We start from the raw sequence: 18,386 nt of genomic DNA, 5'->3' as shown, positions 1-18,386 counted from the left end.
TTTTAAGTGGGAGAACTTGCACAATTGGTGGCTGACTAGATACTCCCCCCCACTGTAGGTGGAGCTCCTCCTCACCACTCTGTTATTATAACATGTAGGTGGAGCTCCTCCTCACCACTCTGTTATTATAACATGTAGGTGGAGCTCCTCCTCACCACTCTGTTATTATAACATGTAGGTGGAGCTCCTCCTCACCACTCTGTTATTATAACATGTAGGTGGAGCTCCTCCTCATCACTCTGTTATTATAACATGTAGGTGGAGCTCCTCCTCACCACTCTGTTATTATAACATGTAGGTGGAGCTCCTCCTCATCACTCTGTTATTATAACATGTAGGTGGAGCTCCTCCTCACCACTCTGTTATTATAACATGTAGGTGGAGCTCCTCCTCACCACTCTGTTATTATAACATGTAGGTGGAGCTCCTCCTCATCACTCTGTTATTATAACATGTAGGTGGAGCTCCTCCTCACCACTCTGTTATTATAACATGTAGGTGGAGCTCCTCCTCACCACTCTGTTATTATAACATGTAGGTGGAGCTCCTCCTCACCACTCTGTTATTACTACATGTAGGTGGAGCTCCTCCTCATCACTCTGTTATTATAACATGTAGGTGGAGCTCCTCCTCACCACTCTGTTATTATTATAACATGTAGGTGGAGCTCCTCCTCATCACTCTGTTATTAAAACATGTAGGTGGAGCTCCTCCTCACCACTCTGTTATTATAACATGTAGGTGGAGCTCCTCCTCACCACTCTGTTATTATTACATGTAGGTGGAGCTCCTCCTCATCACTCTGTTATTATAACATGTAGGTGGAGCTCCTCCTCACCACTCTGTTATTATAACATGTAGGTGGAGCTCCTCCTCATCACTCTGTTATTATAACATGTATGTGGAGCTCCTCCTCACCACTCTGTTATTATAACATGTAGGTGGAGCTCCTCCTCATCACTCTGTTATTATAACATGTAGGTGGAGCTCCTCCTCATCACTCTGTTATTATAACATGTAGGTGGAGCTCCTCCTCATCACTCTGTTATTATAACATGTAGGTGGAGCTCCTCCTCATCACTCTGTTATTATAACATGTAGGTGGAGCTCCTCCTCATCACTCTGTTATTATAACATGTAGGTGGAGCTCCTCCTCATCACTCTGTTATTATAACATGTAGGTGGAGCTCCTCCTCACCACTCTGTTATTATAACATGTAGGTGGAGCTCCTCCTCATCACTCTGTTATTATAACATGTAGGTGGAGCTCCTCCTCATCACTCTGTTATTATAACATGTAGGTGGAGCTCCTCCTCATCACTCTGTTATTATAACATGTAGGTGGAGCTCCTCCTCATCACTCTGTTATTATAACATGTAGGTGGAGCTCCTCCTCATCACTCTGTTATTATAACATGTAGGTGGAGCTCCTCCTCACCACTCTGTTATTATTATAACATGTAGGTGGAGCTCCTCCTCATCACTCTGTTATTATAACATGTAGGTGGAGCTCCTCCTCACCACTCTGTTATTATAACATGTAGGAGGAGCTCCTCCTCACCATTCTGTTATTATAACATGTAGATGGAGCTCCTCCTCATCACTCTGTTATTATAACATGTAGGTGGAGCTCCTCCTCACCACTCTGTTATTATTATAACATGTAGGTGGAGCTCCTCCTCACCACTCTGTTATTATTATAACATGTAGGTGGAGCTCCTCCTCATCACTCTGTTATTATAACATGTAGGAGGAGCTCCTCCTCACCACTCTGTTATTATAACATGTAGGTGGAGCTCCTCCTCACCACTCTGTTATTATTATAACATGTAGGTGGAGCTCCTCCTCACCACTCTGTTATTATTATAACATGTAGGTGGAGCTCCTCCTCACCACTCTGTTATTATTATAACATGTAGGTGGAGCTCCTCCTCACCACTCTGTTATTACTACATGTAGACCCTACTTTACGGACTTTATTGTTCCCATGGGGAAATGTTGTTCCAGTGTCATGTACACATTTAAAGTGGTGTTTAAATACCAAAACAAATTGACAACTTTCATAACAGTTACATACCAATAAAACTTGGCAGGTAAAAACTCAATATCAGCACATACAAGCTTGAACCCCCCAAAAAACATACAAATCTGCACGGATGGAGGCTGATGGATGGGAGCTGATGGATGGGAGCTGACGGATGGGAGCTGACGGATGGGAGCTGACGGATGGGAGCTGACGGATGGGGGCTGACGGATGGGGGCTGACGGATGGGGGCTGACGGATGGGGGATGACGGATGGGAGCTGACGGATGAAAGGTGACGGATGGAGGCTGACGGATGGGAGCTGACGGATGGGAGCTGACGGATGGGGGCTGACGGATGGGGGCTGACGGATGGAAGGTGGTCTGAGAGTTGAGACAGAACAGATGGTATTGAGAGCGGAGGACGCATTCGTGGTCTCGGAGGGAGCCAGTCAGATCCGCAGCAACGCACCTCACTGTGTGGACCACCTCTCTCTGTGGACCATCTCTCTCTGTGGACCACCTATCTCCGTGGACCACCTCTCTCTGTGGACCACCTCTCTCCGTGGACCACCTCTCTCCGTGGACCACCTCTCTCTTGATTTCCACGGGCCATATATTTTTCAACTCTGCTGTGATGTCTTAGACAAAATGAAGTCACTGCGTAAGTTAATTTAACCAGCACTGTTTCCCCTATGGCAGTTTCTTGGGTCTTCAGTCTTTCAGACATCCACAGATGCTTAATATTGTATTGTTTTATGTCCGTTTATGAGAAATGCATAATCAAGATTTAACATAACTATTTTGTTGGTGATCAGGAGAGACGCGACACAAGTTCATTTGTCCTGTCCCATTGTCATTTTGGCAGCTGCTTCGGTCTGCCTAGCTGCCGTTTAGGTCCTATGGGCTTGCCAGCGTGTCTCTTGTTGTGTGAATAAAGGTTTGCTCTACAGCTGAAACGCTTCCCACATTCAGTGCACAGGTACGGTTTCTCTCCCGTGTGAACTCTCTGGTGGATTTTGAAAGTTCCTTCTCGACTGTATGTCTTCCCGCAGATGGAGCAAAGGTACGGTTTCTCTCCAGTGTGTGTCAGTACGTGACTTTTTAAGTATGCTTTTTTCACGAAACTATTTCCACACACAAGGCAACTGTAGGGTCTCTCTCCAGTGTGTGTTCGCTGGTGAATTTTAATGTAGCTTTCATTGACGAAACATTTCCCACAGTCAGGGCAGGAGTACGGCTTCTCTCCAACATGCTGTAACTGGTGGTCTTGGATTTGCCCTTTCTCAGTGAATTCCGCCCCGCAAAGGGAGCATTGGTAAGACGGCTTCTTACTGGTGTGAGTTTTCATGTGTTTTTTTAGTGCTGGTAGAGTTTGGCACATCTCCCCACATTCTATGCAATTCTGAAATGTCTTAGCTGTGTGGTTCTTCTGGTGTTGTTCAGGTTCTCCTGATGTAGAGGGACTGTCCTCTCCTGCCGACCACAATCTGGGGTTCAGCCCTGCGTGGAAGACATGGTGTGAAGTCGGTCAAACCAGCATGTACTTCGTGAAGAAGTAAGAAAGTCCAATGGAAATGCAGTCAAACACTTACTAGGACATAAATGTTTATCTTTTCAGAACTACTCAACATTATTTAAAAAAAAATCAGATAAAACTGTTTTAAAGTGTAAATTTCAAGTGTAATGTCTGAATTATATTTTTTTTGCATAATAAACTCAAGCTGACAAACGTTTCCATAGTTACTGCTATGCATAGTTATTACTGGGGCAGATGACAAACGTTTCCATAGTTACTGCTATGCATAGTTATTACTGGGGCAGATGACAAACGTTTCCATAGTTACTGCTATGCATAGTTATTACAGGGACAGATGACAAACGTTTCCATAGTTACTGCTATGCATAGTTATTACAGGGACAGATGACAAACGTTTCCATAGTTACTGCTATGCATAGTTATTACAGGGACAGATGACAAACGTTTCCATAGTTACTGCTATGCATAGTTATTACAGGGACAGTCATTTAAGGTTTCTCCTCACCTCTGTGTGTTTTCATGTGTGTTTTCAGATTTCCTTTCTGCGTGAATCCTCTGCCGCACACGGAGCAGCCGTGAGGTTTCTCTCCCGTGTGCGTTCTCATGTGCCTCTTCAGCTTCATTGCTTCCGATAGTTGTTTTCCACACACGACACAGTCGTGAGACTTCTTAGCTTTGGGATTCGTCCGGTGTTGTCCAGGTATTCCTGATGCAGGAAACAAAGACAGTGGCCGTGTCCGAATACCCATACTAGTCTACTACGTACTTAAAACGGCACACTCATTTCGACGTTTGTTCTAGTAGAATTCACACGTTTTTTCCTGACTCACGTGTCTGACCACAGCTGATAATCAATAGCGAAGACATACTATAACACTTAAAAAATATATATATTTCCGCATACTATTTAGTACGCCAGCATGGGTCGGTTTACTAGTAAAAAGGCCAACATGTTTAAAAAAAAAAGTGAGTTATCAATGGTCACATTCCAGGCTGACTGCATTGCAGACGCATGCCAGACCTCACGGCGCATGGATAGGTGTTTAACATAAATATTATCGTCAAACCACGTCATAGGATACGCTGATGCCCAACTGTGCAGTCGATGACGTGGCACGCAACCATTGGCTGATGCAATGTCCAGTACCAGTCACAATGTCCAGTACCAGTCTGCAATGTCCAGTACCAGTCTGCAATGTCCAGTACCAGTCTGCAATGTACAGTATCAGTCTGCAATGTACAGTACCAGTCTGCAATGTACAGTACCAGTCTGCAATGTACAGTACCAGTCTGCAATGTACAGTACCAGTCTGCAATGTACAGTACCAGTCTACAATGTACAGTACCAGTCTGCAATGTACAGTATCAGTCTGCAATGTACAGCACCAGTCAAAATGTACAGTACCAGTCTGCAATGTCCAGTACCAGTCTGCAATGTACAGTACCAGTCTGCAATGTACAGTACCAGTCTGCAATGTACAGTACCAGTCTGCAATGTACAGTACCAGTCCAAATGTACAGTACCAGTCCAAATGTACAGTACCAGTCCAAATGTACAGTACCAGTCCAAATGTACAGTACCAGTCTGCAATGTCCAGTACCAGTCTGCAATGTACAGTATCAGTCTGCAATGTCCAGTACCAGTCTACAATGTACAGTACCAGTCTGCAATGTACAGTACCAGTCTGCAATGTACAGTATCAGTCTGCAATGTCCAGTACCAGTCAAAATGTACAGTACCAGTCTGCAATGTACAGTACCAGTCTGCAATGTACAGTATCAGTCTGCAATGTCCAGTATCAGTCAAAATGTACAGTACCAGTCTGCAATGTACAGTACCAGTCTGCAATGTACAGTACCAGTCTGCAATGTACAGTACCAGTCTGCAATGTACAGTACCAGTCAAAATGTACAGTACCAGTCTGCAATGTACAGTACCAGTCTGCAATGTACAGTACCAGTCAAAATGTACAGTACCAGTCAAAATGTACAGTACCAGTCTGCAATGTACAGTACCAGTCTGCAATGTACAGTACCAGTCTGCAATGTACAGTACCAGTCTGCAATGTACAGTACCAGTCAAAATGTACAGTATCAGTCTGCAATGTACAGTACCAGTCTGCAATGTACAGTACCAGTCTGCAATGTACAGTACCAGTCAAAATGTACAGTACCAGTCTGCAATGTCCAGTACCAGTCTGCAATGTACAGTATCAGTCTGCAATGTACAGTACCAGTCTGCAATGTACAGTACCAGTCAAAATGTACAGTACCAGTCTGCAATGTCCAGTACCAGTCTGCAATGTACAGTACCAGTCTGCAATGTCCAGTACCAGTCTGCAATGTCCAGTACCAGTCAAAATGTACAGTACCAGTCAAAATGTACAGTACCAGTCTGCAATGTACAGTACCAGTCTGCAATGTCCAGTACCAGTCTGCAATGTACAGTACCAGTCAAAATGTACAGTACCAGTCTGCAATGTACAGTACCAGTCTGCAATGTACAGTACCAGTCAAAATGTACAGTACCAGTCTACAATGTCCAGTACCAGTCAGCAATGTCCAGTACTAGTCTACAATGTACAGTATCAGTCTGCAATGTCCAGTACCAGTCAGCAATGTCCAGTACTAGTCTACAATGTACAGTATCAGTCTGCAATGTCCAGTACCAGTCTGCAATGTCCAGTACCAGTCAAAATGTACAGTACCAGTCTGCAATGTACAGTACCAGTCTGCAATGTCCAGTACCAGTCAAAATGTACAGTACCAGTCTGCAATGTACAGTACCAGTCTGCAATGTACAGTACCAGTCTGCAATGTACAGTACCAGTCTGCAATGTACAGTACCAGTCTGCAATGTACAGTACCAGTCAAAATGTACAGTACCAGTCTGCAATGTACAGTACCAGTCTGCAATGTACAGTACCAGTCTGCAATGTACAGTACCAGTCAAAATGTACAGTACCAGTCTGCAATGTACAGTACCAGTCTGCAATGTACAGTACCAGTCAAAATGTACAGTACCAGTCAAAATGTACAGTACCAGTCTGCAATGTACAGTACCAGTCTACAATGTACAGTACCAGTCTGCAATGTACAGTACCAGTCTGCAATGTACAGTACCAGTCTGCAATGTACAGTACCAGTCTGCAATGTACAGTACCAGTCTGCAATGTACAGTACCAGTCTACAATGTACAGTACCAGTCTGCAATGTACAGTACCAGTCTGCAATGTACAGTACCAGTCTGCAATGTCCAGTACCAGTCAAAATGTACAGTACCAGTCAAAATGTCCAGTACCAGTCTGCAATGTACAGTACCAGTCTGCAATGTACAGTACCAGTCTGCAATGTACAGTATCAGTCTGCAATGTACAGTACCAGTCTGCAATGTACAGTACCAGTCTGCAATGTACAGTATCAGTCTGCAATGTACAGTACCAGTCTACAATGTACAGTACCAGTCTGCAATGTACAGTACCAGTCAAAATGTACAGTACCAGTCAAAATGTACAGTACCAGTCTGCAATGTACAGTACCAGTCCAAATGTCCAGTACCAGTCTGCAATGTCCAGTACCAGTCAAAATGTCCAGTATCAGTCTGCAATGTACAGTACCAGTCTGCAATGTACAGTACCAGTCTGCAATGTACAGTACCAGTCTGCAATGTACAGTACCAGTCTGCAATGTACAGTACCAGTCAAAATGTACAGTACCAGTCTGCAATGTACAGTACCAGTCTGCAATGTACAGTACCAGTCTGCAATGTCCAGTATCAGTCTGCAATGTACAGTACCAGTCTGCAATGTACAGTACCAGTCTGCAATGTACAGTACCAGTCTGCAATGTACAGTACCAGTCAAAATGTACAGTACCAGTCTGCAATGTACAGTACCAGTCTGCAATGTACAGTACCAGTCTGCAATGTACAGTACCAGTCTGCAATGTACAGTACCAGTCTGCAATGTACAGTACCAGTCAAAATGTACAGTACCAGTCAAAATGTACAGTACCAGTCTGCAATGTACAGTACCAGTCAAAATGTACAGTACCAGTCTGCAATGTACAGTACCAGTCTGCAATGTACAGTACCAGTCTGCAATGTACAGTACCAGTCTGCAATGTCCAGTACCAGTCTGCAATGTACAGTACCAGTCTGCAATGTACAGTACCAGTCTGCAATGTACAGTATCAGTCAAAATGTACAGTACCAGTCAAAATGTACAGTACCAGTCTGCAATGTACAGTACCAGTCTGCAATGTACAGTACCAGTCAGCAATGTCCAGTACTAGTCTACAATGTACAGTATCAGTCTGCAATGTCCAGTACCAGTCTGCAATGTCCAGTACTAGTCAAAATGTACAGTACCAGTCTGCAATGTACAGTACCAGTCAAAATGTACAGTACCAGTCTGCAATGTCCAGTACCAGTCTGCAATGTCCAGTACCAGTCTGCAATGTACAGTACCAGTCTGCAATGTCCAGTACCAGTCTGCAATGTACAGTACCAGTCTGCAATGTCCAGTACCAGTCTGCAATGTACAGTACCAGTCTGCAATGTACAGTACCAGTCTGCAATGTACAGTACCAGTCTGCAATGTACAGTATCAGTCAAAATGTCCAGTACCAGTCAAAATGTCCAGTACCAGTCAAAATGTACAGTACCAGTCAAAATGTCCAGTACCAGTCAAAATGTACAGTACCAGTCTGCAATGTACAGTACCAGTCTGCAATGTCCAGTACCAGTCTGCAATGTACAGTACCAGTCTGCAATGTACAGTACCAGTCAAAATGTACAGTACCAGTCAAAATGTACAGTACCAGTCTGCAATGTACAGTACCAGTCTGCAATGTCCAGTACTAGTCTACAATGTACAGTATCAGTCTGCAATGTCCAGTACCAGTCTGCAATGTACAGTACCAGTCTGCAATGTCCAGTACTAGTCTACAATGTACAGTATCAGTCTGCAATGTCCAGTACCAGTCTGCAATGTCCAGTACCAGTCAAAATGTACAGTACCAGTCAAAATGTACAGTACCAGTCTGCAATGTACAGTACCAGTCTGCAATGTACAGTACCAGTCTGCAATGTACAGTACCAGTCTGCAATGTACAGTACCAGTCTGCAATGTACAGTACCAGTCAAAATGTACAGTACCAGTCTGCAATGTACAGTACCAGTCTGCAATGTACAGTACCAGTCTGCAATGCCCAGTACCAGTCTGCAATGTACAGTACCAGTCTGCAATGTCCAGTACCAGTCTGCAATGTCCAGTACCAGTCTACAATGTACAGTATCAGTCTGCAATGTCCAGTACCAGTCTGCAATGTCCAGTACCAGTCTGCAATGTCCAGTACCAGTCAAAATGTACAGTACCAGTAAAAATGTACAGTACCAGTCTGCAATGTACAGTACCAGTCTGCAATGTACAGTACCAGTCTGCAATGTCCAGTACCAGTCTGCAATGTCCAGTACCAGTCTGCAATGTCCAGTACCAGTCTGCAATGTCCAGTACCAGTCTGCAATGTCCAGTACCAGTCTGCAATGTCCAGTACCAGTCCAAATGTACAGTACCAGTCTGCAATGTCCAGTACCAGTCTGCAATGTACAGTACCAGTCTGCAATGTACAGTACCAGTCTGCAATGTACAGTACCAGTCTGCAATGTCCAGTACCAGTCTGCAATGTACAGTACCAGTCTGCAATGTACAGTACCAGTCTGCAATGTACAGTACCAGTCCAAATGTACAGTACCAGTCCAAATGTACAGTACCAGTCCAAATGTACAGTACCAGTCCAAATGTACAGTACCAGTCTGCAATGTCCAGTACCAGTCTGCAATGTACAGTACCAGTCTGCAATGTACAGTATCAGTCTGCAATGTCCAGTACCAGTCAAAATGTACAGTACCAGTCTGCAATGTACAGTACCAGTCTGCAATGTACAGTACCAGTCTGCAATGTACAGTATCAGTCTGCAATGTACAGTACCAGTCTGCAATGTACAGTACCAGTCTGCAATGTACAGTACCAGTCAAAATGTACAGTACCAGTCAAAATGTACAGTACCAGTCTACAATGTCCAGTACCAGTCTGCAATGTCCAGTACCAGTCTACAATGTACAGTATCAGTCTACAATGTACAGTACCAGTCAAAATGTACAGTACCAGTCAAAATGTCCAGTACCAGTCTGCAATGTCCAGTACCAGTCTGCAATGTCCAGTACCAGTCTGCAATGTCCAGTACCAGTCTACAATGTACAGTATCAGTCTGCAATGTCCAGTACCAGTCTGCAATGTCCAGTACCAGTCTGCAATGTCCAGTACCAGTCAAAATGTACAGTACCAGTCTGCAATGTACAGTACCAGTCTGCAATGTCCAGTACCAGTCAAAATGTACAGTACCAGTCTGCAATGTACAGTACCAGTCAAAATGTACAGTACCAGTCTGCAATGTACAGTACCAGTCTGCAATGTACAGTACCAGTCTGCAATGTACAGTACCAGTCTGCAATGTACAGTACCAGTCTGCAATGTACAGTACCAGTCTGCAATGCCCAGTACCAGTCTGCAATGTCCAGTACCAGTCTGCAATGTCCAGTACCAGTCTGCAATGTCCAGTACCAGTCTACAATGTACAGTATCAGTCTGCAATGTCCAGTACCAGTCTGCAATGTCCAGTACCAGTCTGCAATGTCCAGTACCAGTCTGCAATGTCCAGTACCAGTCAAAATGTACAGTACCAGTAAAAATGTACAGTACCAGTCTGCAATGTACAGTACCAGTCTGCAATGTACAGTACCAGTCTGCAATGTCCAGTACCAGTCTGCAATGTCCAGTACCAGTCTGCAATGTCCAGTACCAGTCTGCAATGTCCAGTACCAGTCTGCAATGTCCAGTACCAGTCTGCAATGTCCAGTACCAGTCCAAATGTACAGTACCAGTCTGCAATGTCCAGTACCAGTCTGCAATGTACAGTACCAGTCTGCAATGTACAGTACCAGTCTGCAATGTACAGTACCAGTCTGCAATGTCCAGTACCAGTCTGCAATGTACAGTACCAGTCTGCAATGTACAGTACCAGTCTGCAATGTACAGTACCAGTCTGCAATGTCCAGTACCAGTCTGCAATGTCCAGTACCAGTCAACATTTTGGACACACCTACTCATTCAAGGGGGTTTTCTTTATTTGTACTATTTTCTACATTGTAGAATAACAGTGAAGACATCAAAACTATGAAATAACACGTATGGAATCATGTAGTACCCAAAAGTGTAAAAAAAATTTTTAAAAATCGTAATATATTTTATATTTGAGATTCTTCAAAGTAGCCACACTTTGCCTTGACAGTTTCTACAAGTGCAGTCGTACAAAAAAACATCAAGAGCTATGATGAAACTGGCTCTCATGAGGACCGCCACGGGAAAGGAAGACCCAGAGTTACCTCTGCTGCAGAGGATACGTTCATTAGAGTTACCTGCACCTCAGATTGCAGCCCAAATAAATGCTTCACAGAGTTCAAGTAACAGACGCATCTAAACATCAACTGTTCAGAGGAGACCGCGTGAATCCGGCTTTCATGGTCGAATTGCTGCAAAGAAACCACTACTGAAGGACACCAATAATAAGAAGAGACTTGCTTGGGCCAAGAAACACGAGCAATGGACATTAGACCGGTGAATATCTGTCCTTGGGTCTGATGAGTCCAAATTGGAGATTTTTGGTTCCAACCGCCGTGTCTTTGTGAGACGTAGAGTAGGTGAACGGATGATCTCCACATGTGTGGTTCCACCGTGAAGCATGGAGGAGGAGGTGTGATGGTGCTTTGCTGGTGACACTGTCAGTGATTTATTTCGAATTCAAGACACACTTAACCAGCATGGCTTCCACAGCATTCTGCAGCGATACGCCATCCCATCTGGTTTGCACATCACTTGCTTTTCAACAGGACAGTGACCCAACACACCTCCAGGCTGTGTAAGGGCTATTTGACCAAGGGGAGTGATGGAGTGCTGCATCAGATGGCCTGGTCTCCACAATCACACGACCTCAACCCAATTGAGATGGTTTGGGATGAGTTGGACCACAGAGTGAAGGAAAAGCAGCCAACAAGTATTCAGCATATGTGGGAACTCCTTCAAGACTGTCGGGATAAGCATTCCAGGTGAAGCTGGTTGAGAGAATGTCAAGAGTGTGCAAAACTGTCATCAAGTCAAAGGGTGGCTACTTTTAAGAATCTCAAATATAAAACATATTTTGATTTCTTTAACACTTTTTATGGTTACTACATGATTCCATATGTGTTATTTCGTAGTTTTGATGTCTTCACTATTATTCTACAATGTAGAAAATAGTAAAAAATAAAGAAAAACCCTTGAATGATTGAGCTGTGGTAAACTTAGTGTGATAAACCATATTTTCAGTCACTCAAATCACTTCGGCTACACTCTAGCTGTCATGGTTTCCTACATGGCTGCTCACACACAAGAATCTCATTATTTTAAAAAGGATCTCTGTGGCTTTTCACCTGTGTCAACTTTCTGATGGTGTGTTTTGAGTAACTCTTTCTGGTAGAACAGCTCTCCACAGACAGACTTGTAGAAGCCTCTCTCCATGTGTGTCCTCTGGTGTAACAGGAGGTCGTAGGCAGCAGGGAACTCCTGTCCACAGCCAAAGCAGTGGTGAGACGTCGTGGCTGTGTCGTGGTTCTCCCGGTGAGACGTCGTGGCTGTGTCGTGGTTCTCCCGGTGTTGCTCAGGTTCTCCTGATGTAGAGGTAGTCTCCTCACTGCCGTGGCTGGAGGCAGGACTCATTCCTGTGGGGGGGAAAATAATATGGATTTACTAATAGAGCAAATAGGTCAATAGCTATGGTAGTATTGGTTGAGTCGATCCCAAATGACTCCCTATTCCCTTTATAGTGCACTACTTTTGACCAGAACCCTATGGGCCCTAGTCAAAAGTAGTGCACTATGTAGGGAATAGGTTGCCATTGGGAATGTATCACAGGGTAAAGTAGTGCACTATGTAGGGAATAGGGTGCCATTTGGAGGCAGGACTCATTCCTGTGGGGGGAAATAATATGGATTTACTAATAGAGCATATAAAGGTAACTGCCAAAATAAAGGAAACACTTGAGTCAATTAGTATTCTAGCTGCTCTGTTAGACCTATAGGTAACTACCAAAATAAAGGAAACATTTGAGTAAATTAATATTCTGGCTGCTCTGTTAGACCTACATGTAACTACCAAAATAAAGGAAACATTGAGTAAATTAGGAATCTGGCTGCACTGTTAGACCTATAGGTAACTGCCAAAATAAAGGAAACACTTGAGTAAATTAGTATTGTGGCTACTCCGTTATGTTGTGGGGAGCATTTTCCTGGCATGGGTTAGGTCCAATCAACCCCTTAGACGACAAGATAAAAACCAATAAATACACCACCATTCTGATTGATCACTGTCAACCTTTGGCAAATCATTTCTATCCAGATCGGGGTGGTCTCTTCCAGGATGACAATGCCCCCATCCACAGGGCACGAGTGGTCACTGAATAGTTTGATGAGCATGAAAACGATGTGCCATGGCCGTCTCAATCACCAGATCTCAACCCAGTTGAACTATGGGGAGGCAGGGTAGCCTAGTGGTTAGAGTGTTGGACTAGTAACCGGAAGGTTGCAAGTTCAAAGTTCAAATTTGTCGTTCTGCCCCTGAACAGGCAGTTCCTAGGCCGTCATTGAAAATAAGAATTTGTTCTTAACTGACTTGCCTAGTTAAATAAAGGTTAAATAAAATAAAAAAAGGGAGATTCTGGAGCAGGGCCAGAGCCAGTGTTTTCCCACCACCATCAACAAAACACCAAATGATGTAATTTATTGAGGAATAATGGTGTCATATCCCTGCAAGAGTTCCAGAACCTTGTAGAATTCATGCCAAGGCACATTGAAGCTGTTCTGTCTCATGGTGGCCCACCCCCAAGAGAGTTGCAGAACCTTGTAGAATTCATGCCAAGGCACATTGAAGATGTTTCTGTCTCATGGTGGCCCACCCCCAAGAGAGTTCCAGAACCTTGTAGAATTCATGCCAAGGCACATTGAAGATGTTTCTGTCTCATGGTGGCCCACCTCCAAGAGAGTTGCAGAACCTTGTAGAATTCATGCCAAGGCACATTGAAGATGTTTCTGTCTCATGGTGGCCCACCTCCAAGAGAGTTCCAGAACCTTGTAGAATTCATGCCAAGGCACATTGAAGATGTTTCTGTCTCATGGTGGCCCACCCCCAAGAGAGTTGCAGAACCTTGTAGAATTCATGCCAAGGCACATTGAAGCTGTTCTGTCTCATGGTGGCCCACCCCCAAGAGAGTTGCAGAACCTTGTAGAATTCATGCCAAGGCACATTGAAGCTGTTCTGTCTCATGGTGGCCCACCCCCAAGAGAGTTGCAGAACCTTGTAGAATTCATGCCAAGGCACATTGAAGATGTTTCTGTCTCATGGTGGCCCACCCCCAAGAGAGTTGCAGAACCTTGTAGAATTCATGCCAAGGCACATTGAAGCTGTTCTGTCTCATGGTGGCCCACCCCCAAGAGAGTTGCAGAACCTTGTAGAATTCATGCCAAGGCACATTGAAGCTGTTCTGTCTCATGGTGGCCCACCCCCAAGAGAGTTGCAGAACCTTGTAGAATTCATGCCAAGGCACATTGAAGCTGTTCTGTCTCATGGTGGCCCACCCCCAAGAGAGTTCCAGAACCTTGTAGAATTCATGCCAAGGCACATTGAAGCTGTTCTGTCTCATGGTGGCCCACCTCCAAGAGAGTTCCAGAACCTTGTAGAATTCATGCCAAGGCACATTGAAGCTGTTCTGTCTCATGGTGGCCCACCCCCAAGAGAGTTGCAGAACCTTGTAGAATTCATGCCAAGGCACATTGAAGCTGTTCTGTCTCATGGTGGCCCACCCCCAAGAGAGTTGCAGAACCTTGTAGAATTCATGCCAAGGCACATTGAAGCTGTTCTGTCTCATGGTGGCCCACCTCCAAGAGAGTTCCAGAACCTTGTAGAATTCATGCCAAGGCACATTGAAGCTGTTCTGTCTCATGGTGGCCCACCCCCAAGAGAGTTGCAGAACCTTGTAGAATTCATGCCAAGGCACATTGAAGCTGTTCTGTCTCATGGTGGCCCACCTCCAAGAGAGTTCCAGACCCTTGTTGAATTCATGCCAAGGCACATTGAAGCTGTTCTGTCTCATGGTGGCCCACCTCCAAGAGAGTTCCAGAACCTTGTAGAATTCATGCCAAGGCACATTGAAGCTGTTCTGTCTCATGGTGGCCCACCTCCAAGAGAGTTGCAGACCCTTGTAGAATTCATGCCAAGGCACATTAAAGATGTTCTGGCTTGTGGCCCAACGGCCAATTAAAACACTTTATGTTGGTGCTTCCTCTTTTTTAGCAGTTACCTTGTAGGTCCATTACTATGGAAACGGAAAGGAAAGGGAGAGGGGGAGACCTAGTCAGTTGTACAACTGAATGCCTTCAACTGAAATGGCTCTTCTGCATTTAACCCAACCCCTATGGTGGTATAGTATAGTGTCCCAAATGGCACCCTTTTCCCTATGGGGGCTCTGGTCAAAAGTAGTGCACTATGTAGGGGATAGGGTGCCATTTAGGACTAACATTTGTGTTCTTTAATAGCATCATATCCCAGCCCCTTACCGAGTTGAGGAGGATCCCAAGTAGCTGCTTCTTCACGTTTAATAAATCCACCAACTTCCTCTCCTTCCTCCTCCTCCTCCTCCTCAGTGTGACCACGCTCTCTCTTCACAGCGGATGTTTGCTGGTGTGCAGTCATGGTATGTCCCCCACATGGAACCCTGTTCCTTATATAGTGAGTCCTCTGGTGTAGCATGAGGTCATAGGCACCAGGGAACTCCTGTCCACAGGCACAGCAGCAGTGGTGAGACGACGTGGCTGTCTGATGAGTCTCCCGGTGAGATGGCGTGGCTGTCTGATGAGTCTCCCGGTGAGACGACGTGGCTGTCTGATGAGTCTCCCGGTGAGATGGCGTGGCTGTCTGATGAGTCTCCCGGTGAGATGGCGTGGCTGTCTGATGAGTCTCCCGGTGAGACGGCGTGGCTGTCTGATGAGTCTCCCGGTGAGACGGCGTGGCTGTCTGATGAGTCTCCCGGTGAGACGGCGTGGCTGTCTGATGAGTCTCCCGGTGAGACGGCGTGGCTGTCTGATGAGTCTCCCGGTGAGACGGCGTGGCTGTCTGATGAGTCTCCCGGTGAGACGGCGTGGCTGTCTGATGAGTCTCCCGGTGAGACGGCGTGGCTGTCTGATGAGTCTCCCGGTGAGACGATTTATCTGTCTGATGAGTCTCCCGGTGAGACGGCGTGGCTGTCTGATGAGTCTCCCGGTGAGACGGCGTGGCTGTCTGATGAGTCTCCCGGTGAGACGGCGTGGCTGTCTGATGATTCTCCTGGTGTTGCTCAGGTTCTCCTGATGTAGAGGTAGTCTCCTCACTGCCGTGGCTGGAGGCAGGACTCATTCCTGTGGGGGGGAAAATAATATGGATTTACTAATAGAGCAAATAGGTCAATAGCTATGGTAGTATTGGTTGAGTCGATCCCAAATGACTCCCTATTCCCTTTAGAGTGCACTACTTTTGACCAGAACCCTATGGGCCCTAGTCAAAAGTAGTGCACTATGTAGGGAATAGGTTGCCATTGGGGATGTATCACAGGGTAAAGTAGTGCACTATGTCGGGAATAGGGTGCCATTTGGGGCCTATCCTTTAACCACTACTTACCAAGCTGAAGAGAATCCAAATGACCTAATTCTCCTTCAGAATGTATCAATCCACCTACTTCCTCCTCCCTTTTCTCTTCTTCCTTCTCTTCCTCCTCAGTGTCATTACTCTCTCTACAGTGTGGGCAGTCACATCTTCCTGCTGAGTCAAGCCCATGCCACAGACAGGGCAGGAGTAAGGTTTCTCTCCTGTGTGCACTACCTGGTGTAGCTTCAAGTTCTTCCTGGATGCAGAACATCGGTAAGGTTTCACCCTCTTGGTGGATCTGTTGGTGTCCGCGTGGTTTATACGAGGTAGGGAACTCCTTTCCACACTCTCTGCAGCCGTGTGTATCTTCTTGGATGTGTGTTTGGACTGGTCCTATTGTTTAGGTTCTCCTGAGGTAGAACCTCCTCACTGTCAGAGTGACGGCGGCAACTCTCTCCTGTGGCGATATAGGGGAAGAGTCCGGTCCGTCTAGCGCCAATGGGAACCACATTAGAGGCCCAGTTCCAAACAGACCCTCTCAACACTTGTTGAGATCTGATTGGTCTAAGCAGTATGGGGATGATTCCACCTGACCTCTCTGAGGACAAGGTGGATCTTTTTCTCAAGTGGGATCTTATTGGACTATCAGCATGAACGAATGAAGCCAATCTCCGTCTGCTCACTGGTTGCTGCTACAGCTGACCCTTTAATGCTCTTGACGATACAAAAGCAGTTTCCACAAAGATGATATGCGTTGCAAATGGCACTCTGTTCCCTATATACAGCATCAACTGTCTTTGTCAGGTTATTCTCTCTTGTGTCCAGCTACATGGGACAACGATTGAAAGGCATTGCACGCTCACCAGTATTACTCTGACCACAAGGTGCATGGTCGTCACCTTCTGGCTCCTCTTTGAATACAATGTTAAATCTATGGACCATCTCGGGACCCTGGAGTCTGCTGCTCTGGTCACCATGGTTACAGCCAGGACTCCGCCATTTTGACTGTTGGCGTTCATCAAACTATTAAAAAGGTGAGGAGAGCGCATCACAAAATGTATCAATAATGTAAATTAAGCTTTGTTTACAGTCCTAACAACTAGCCTAGTTAGGGTTGATAACGTATTATTTTTTTTGAGATAACTAGCTAGCTGACCGTCCTGACAACTTATCGACTTATTCAACTCTTGACAAGTGAAGTTGCATAGCTAAATGCGTTAGTTAGCTAATATAGCTAGCTAGTTAACGTTAGCAAACTAATAAGTTAAGAGGTTGTCTTCTCACCTCATGCATTTTGAATGGGCTTCAAATATCTCAAAGAATATGTTGTTGTGCCAGAGTTATTCCAGTCTCTTGCTGTGCTGTGAGGGAGAAATGTTATCTAACGATAGCGCGCTGCTACAACTGGCTAGTATTGTAGCTCCAAAACTGGCAGAGGCGGAAATCCTGCGTTTCATAGTTCCATACTTTAACTAGTCCAGCCAGTGAATAATAATTAACGTTACCATAACCCTATCATAAGTTATATCTGGTGATATTAGCTGTATGGAACTAGCTACAATGCTTTGAAGTGCGATAAATAAACTGGTTAGTTAACGTCAGTTAGCTGCATTACTACTTCCGTGTTTGGTGTACGTCGTCTTCTTGGTGCGCTTTAGTAAATCTAATCCAATTGTATTGGTGGCGTGCACATCTTTTGCAGCCGTTATCGCAGGCGCAGTGACATGCTTATGTTTCTAGTTCGTGCAGTAATACCAAACAATACAAAACACAAAATCCCCCCAAAAATAAAAAATGTGGAAATTAAGAAATATGAGAACGAGCAATGGTCCAAGTCAAGAATGTCAATGTATATATGTGGAGGTGTGTATAGACAGTATATTAATATACAAGGTGTGTATAGCAGTAGTAATATAGCATTAGCATTGGCTAAAATACAGTATATACATATGAAGTGTGTAAAACAGTAGGTAAATATGATTAAAGTGACCAGTGGTAGGAAGCAGTCTGTAAGGTGCGGTGTAGAGTACCAGGCTGGGCAGAGACCGGCTAATGGT

General features: G+C 45.0%; 1 protein-coding gene across 3 annotated transcripts; it reads right to left on the bottom strand.

The window, feature by feature from the left end:
* Positions 1 to 2,773: 2,773 nt before the first annotated feature.
* Positions 2,774 to 18,008, bottom strand: LOC110487323 (uncharacterized). 3 transcript variants are annotated; one of them, XM_090194826.1, is made up of 6 exons: positions 17,614 to 18,008; positions 17,193 to 17,352; positions 15,267 to 16,103; positions 12,090 to 12,377; positions 4,068 to 4,268; positions 2,774 to 3,525 (listed from the first exon to the last, which is right to left on the bottom strand). In XM_090194826.1, exons 1-6 carry the CDS (start codon positions 17,620 to 17,622, stop codon positions 2,879 to 2,881), a joined length of 2,142 nt encoding a protein of 713 aa, XP_090050952.1. In that variant the 5' UTR covers positions 17,623 to 18,008; the 3' UTR covers positions 2,774 to 2,878. The 3 variants fall into 3 exon arrangements, with proteins under 3 accessions (XP_090050952.1, XP_090050951.1, XP_090050953.1); XM_090194825.1 differs by having other exon boundaries at positions 16,363 to 17,352; positions 17,614 to 17,993; XM_090194827.1 differs by lacking the exons at positions 15,267 to 16,103; positions 17,193 to 17,352; positions 17,614 to 18,008 and adding an exon at positions 16,363 to 17,152.
* Positions 18,009 to 18,386: the final 378 nt, after the last annotated feature.

Source organism: Oncorhynchus mykiss, chromosome 13 (genome assembly GCF_057628025.1).
Source record: "Oncorhynchus mykiss isolate SJ-2025 chromosome 13, ASM5762802v1, whole genome shotgun sequence".
NCBI lineage: Eukaryota > Metazoa > Chordata > Actinopteri > Salmoniformes > Salmonidae > Oncorhynchus > Oncorhynchus mykiss.
This window is presented reverse-complemented; position numbering and strand designations above follow the sequence as displayed.

What these genes read in the sequence shown, in the direction of transcription:
- LOC110487323 (XM_090194825.1), bottom strand. Translation starts at nt 16,600, where the DNA reads ATGTTCTGCATCCAGGAAGAACTTGAAGCTACACCAGGTAGTGCACAC. An exon ending in TTGGGATCCTCCTCAACTCG is followed by an intron (nt 12,378 to 15,266) that starts GTAAGGGGCTGG and finishes TCCCCCCCACAG; the next exon opens with GAATGAGTCCTGCCTCCAGC. An exon ending in CCATCAGAAAGTTGACACAG is followed by an intron (nt 4,269 to 12,089) that starts GTGAAAAGCCAC and finishes TTCCTGCATCAG; the next exon opens with GAATACCTGGACAACACCGG.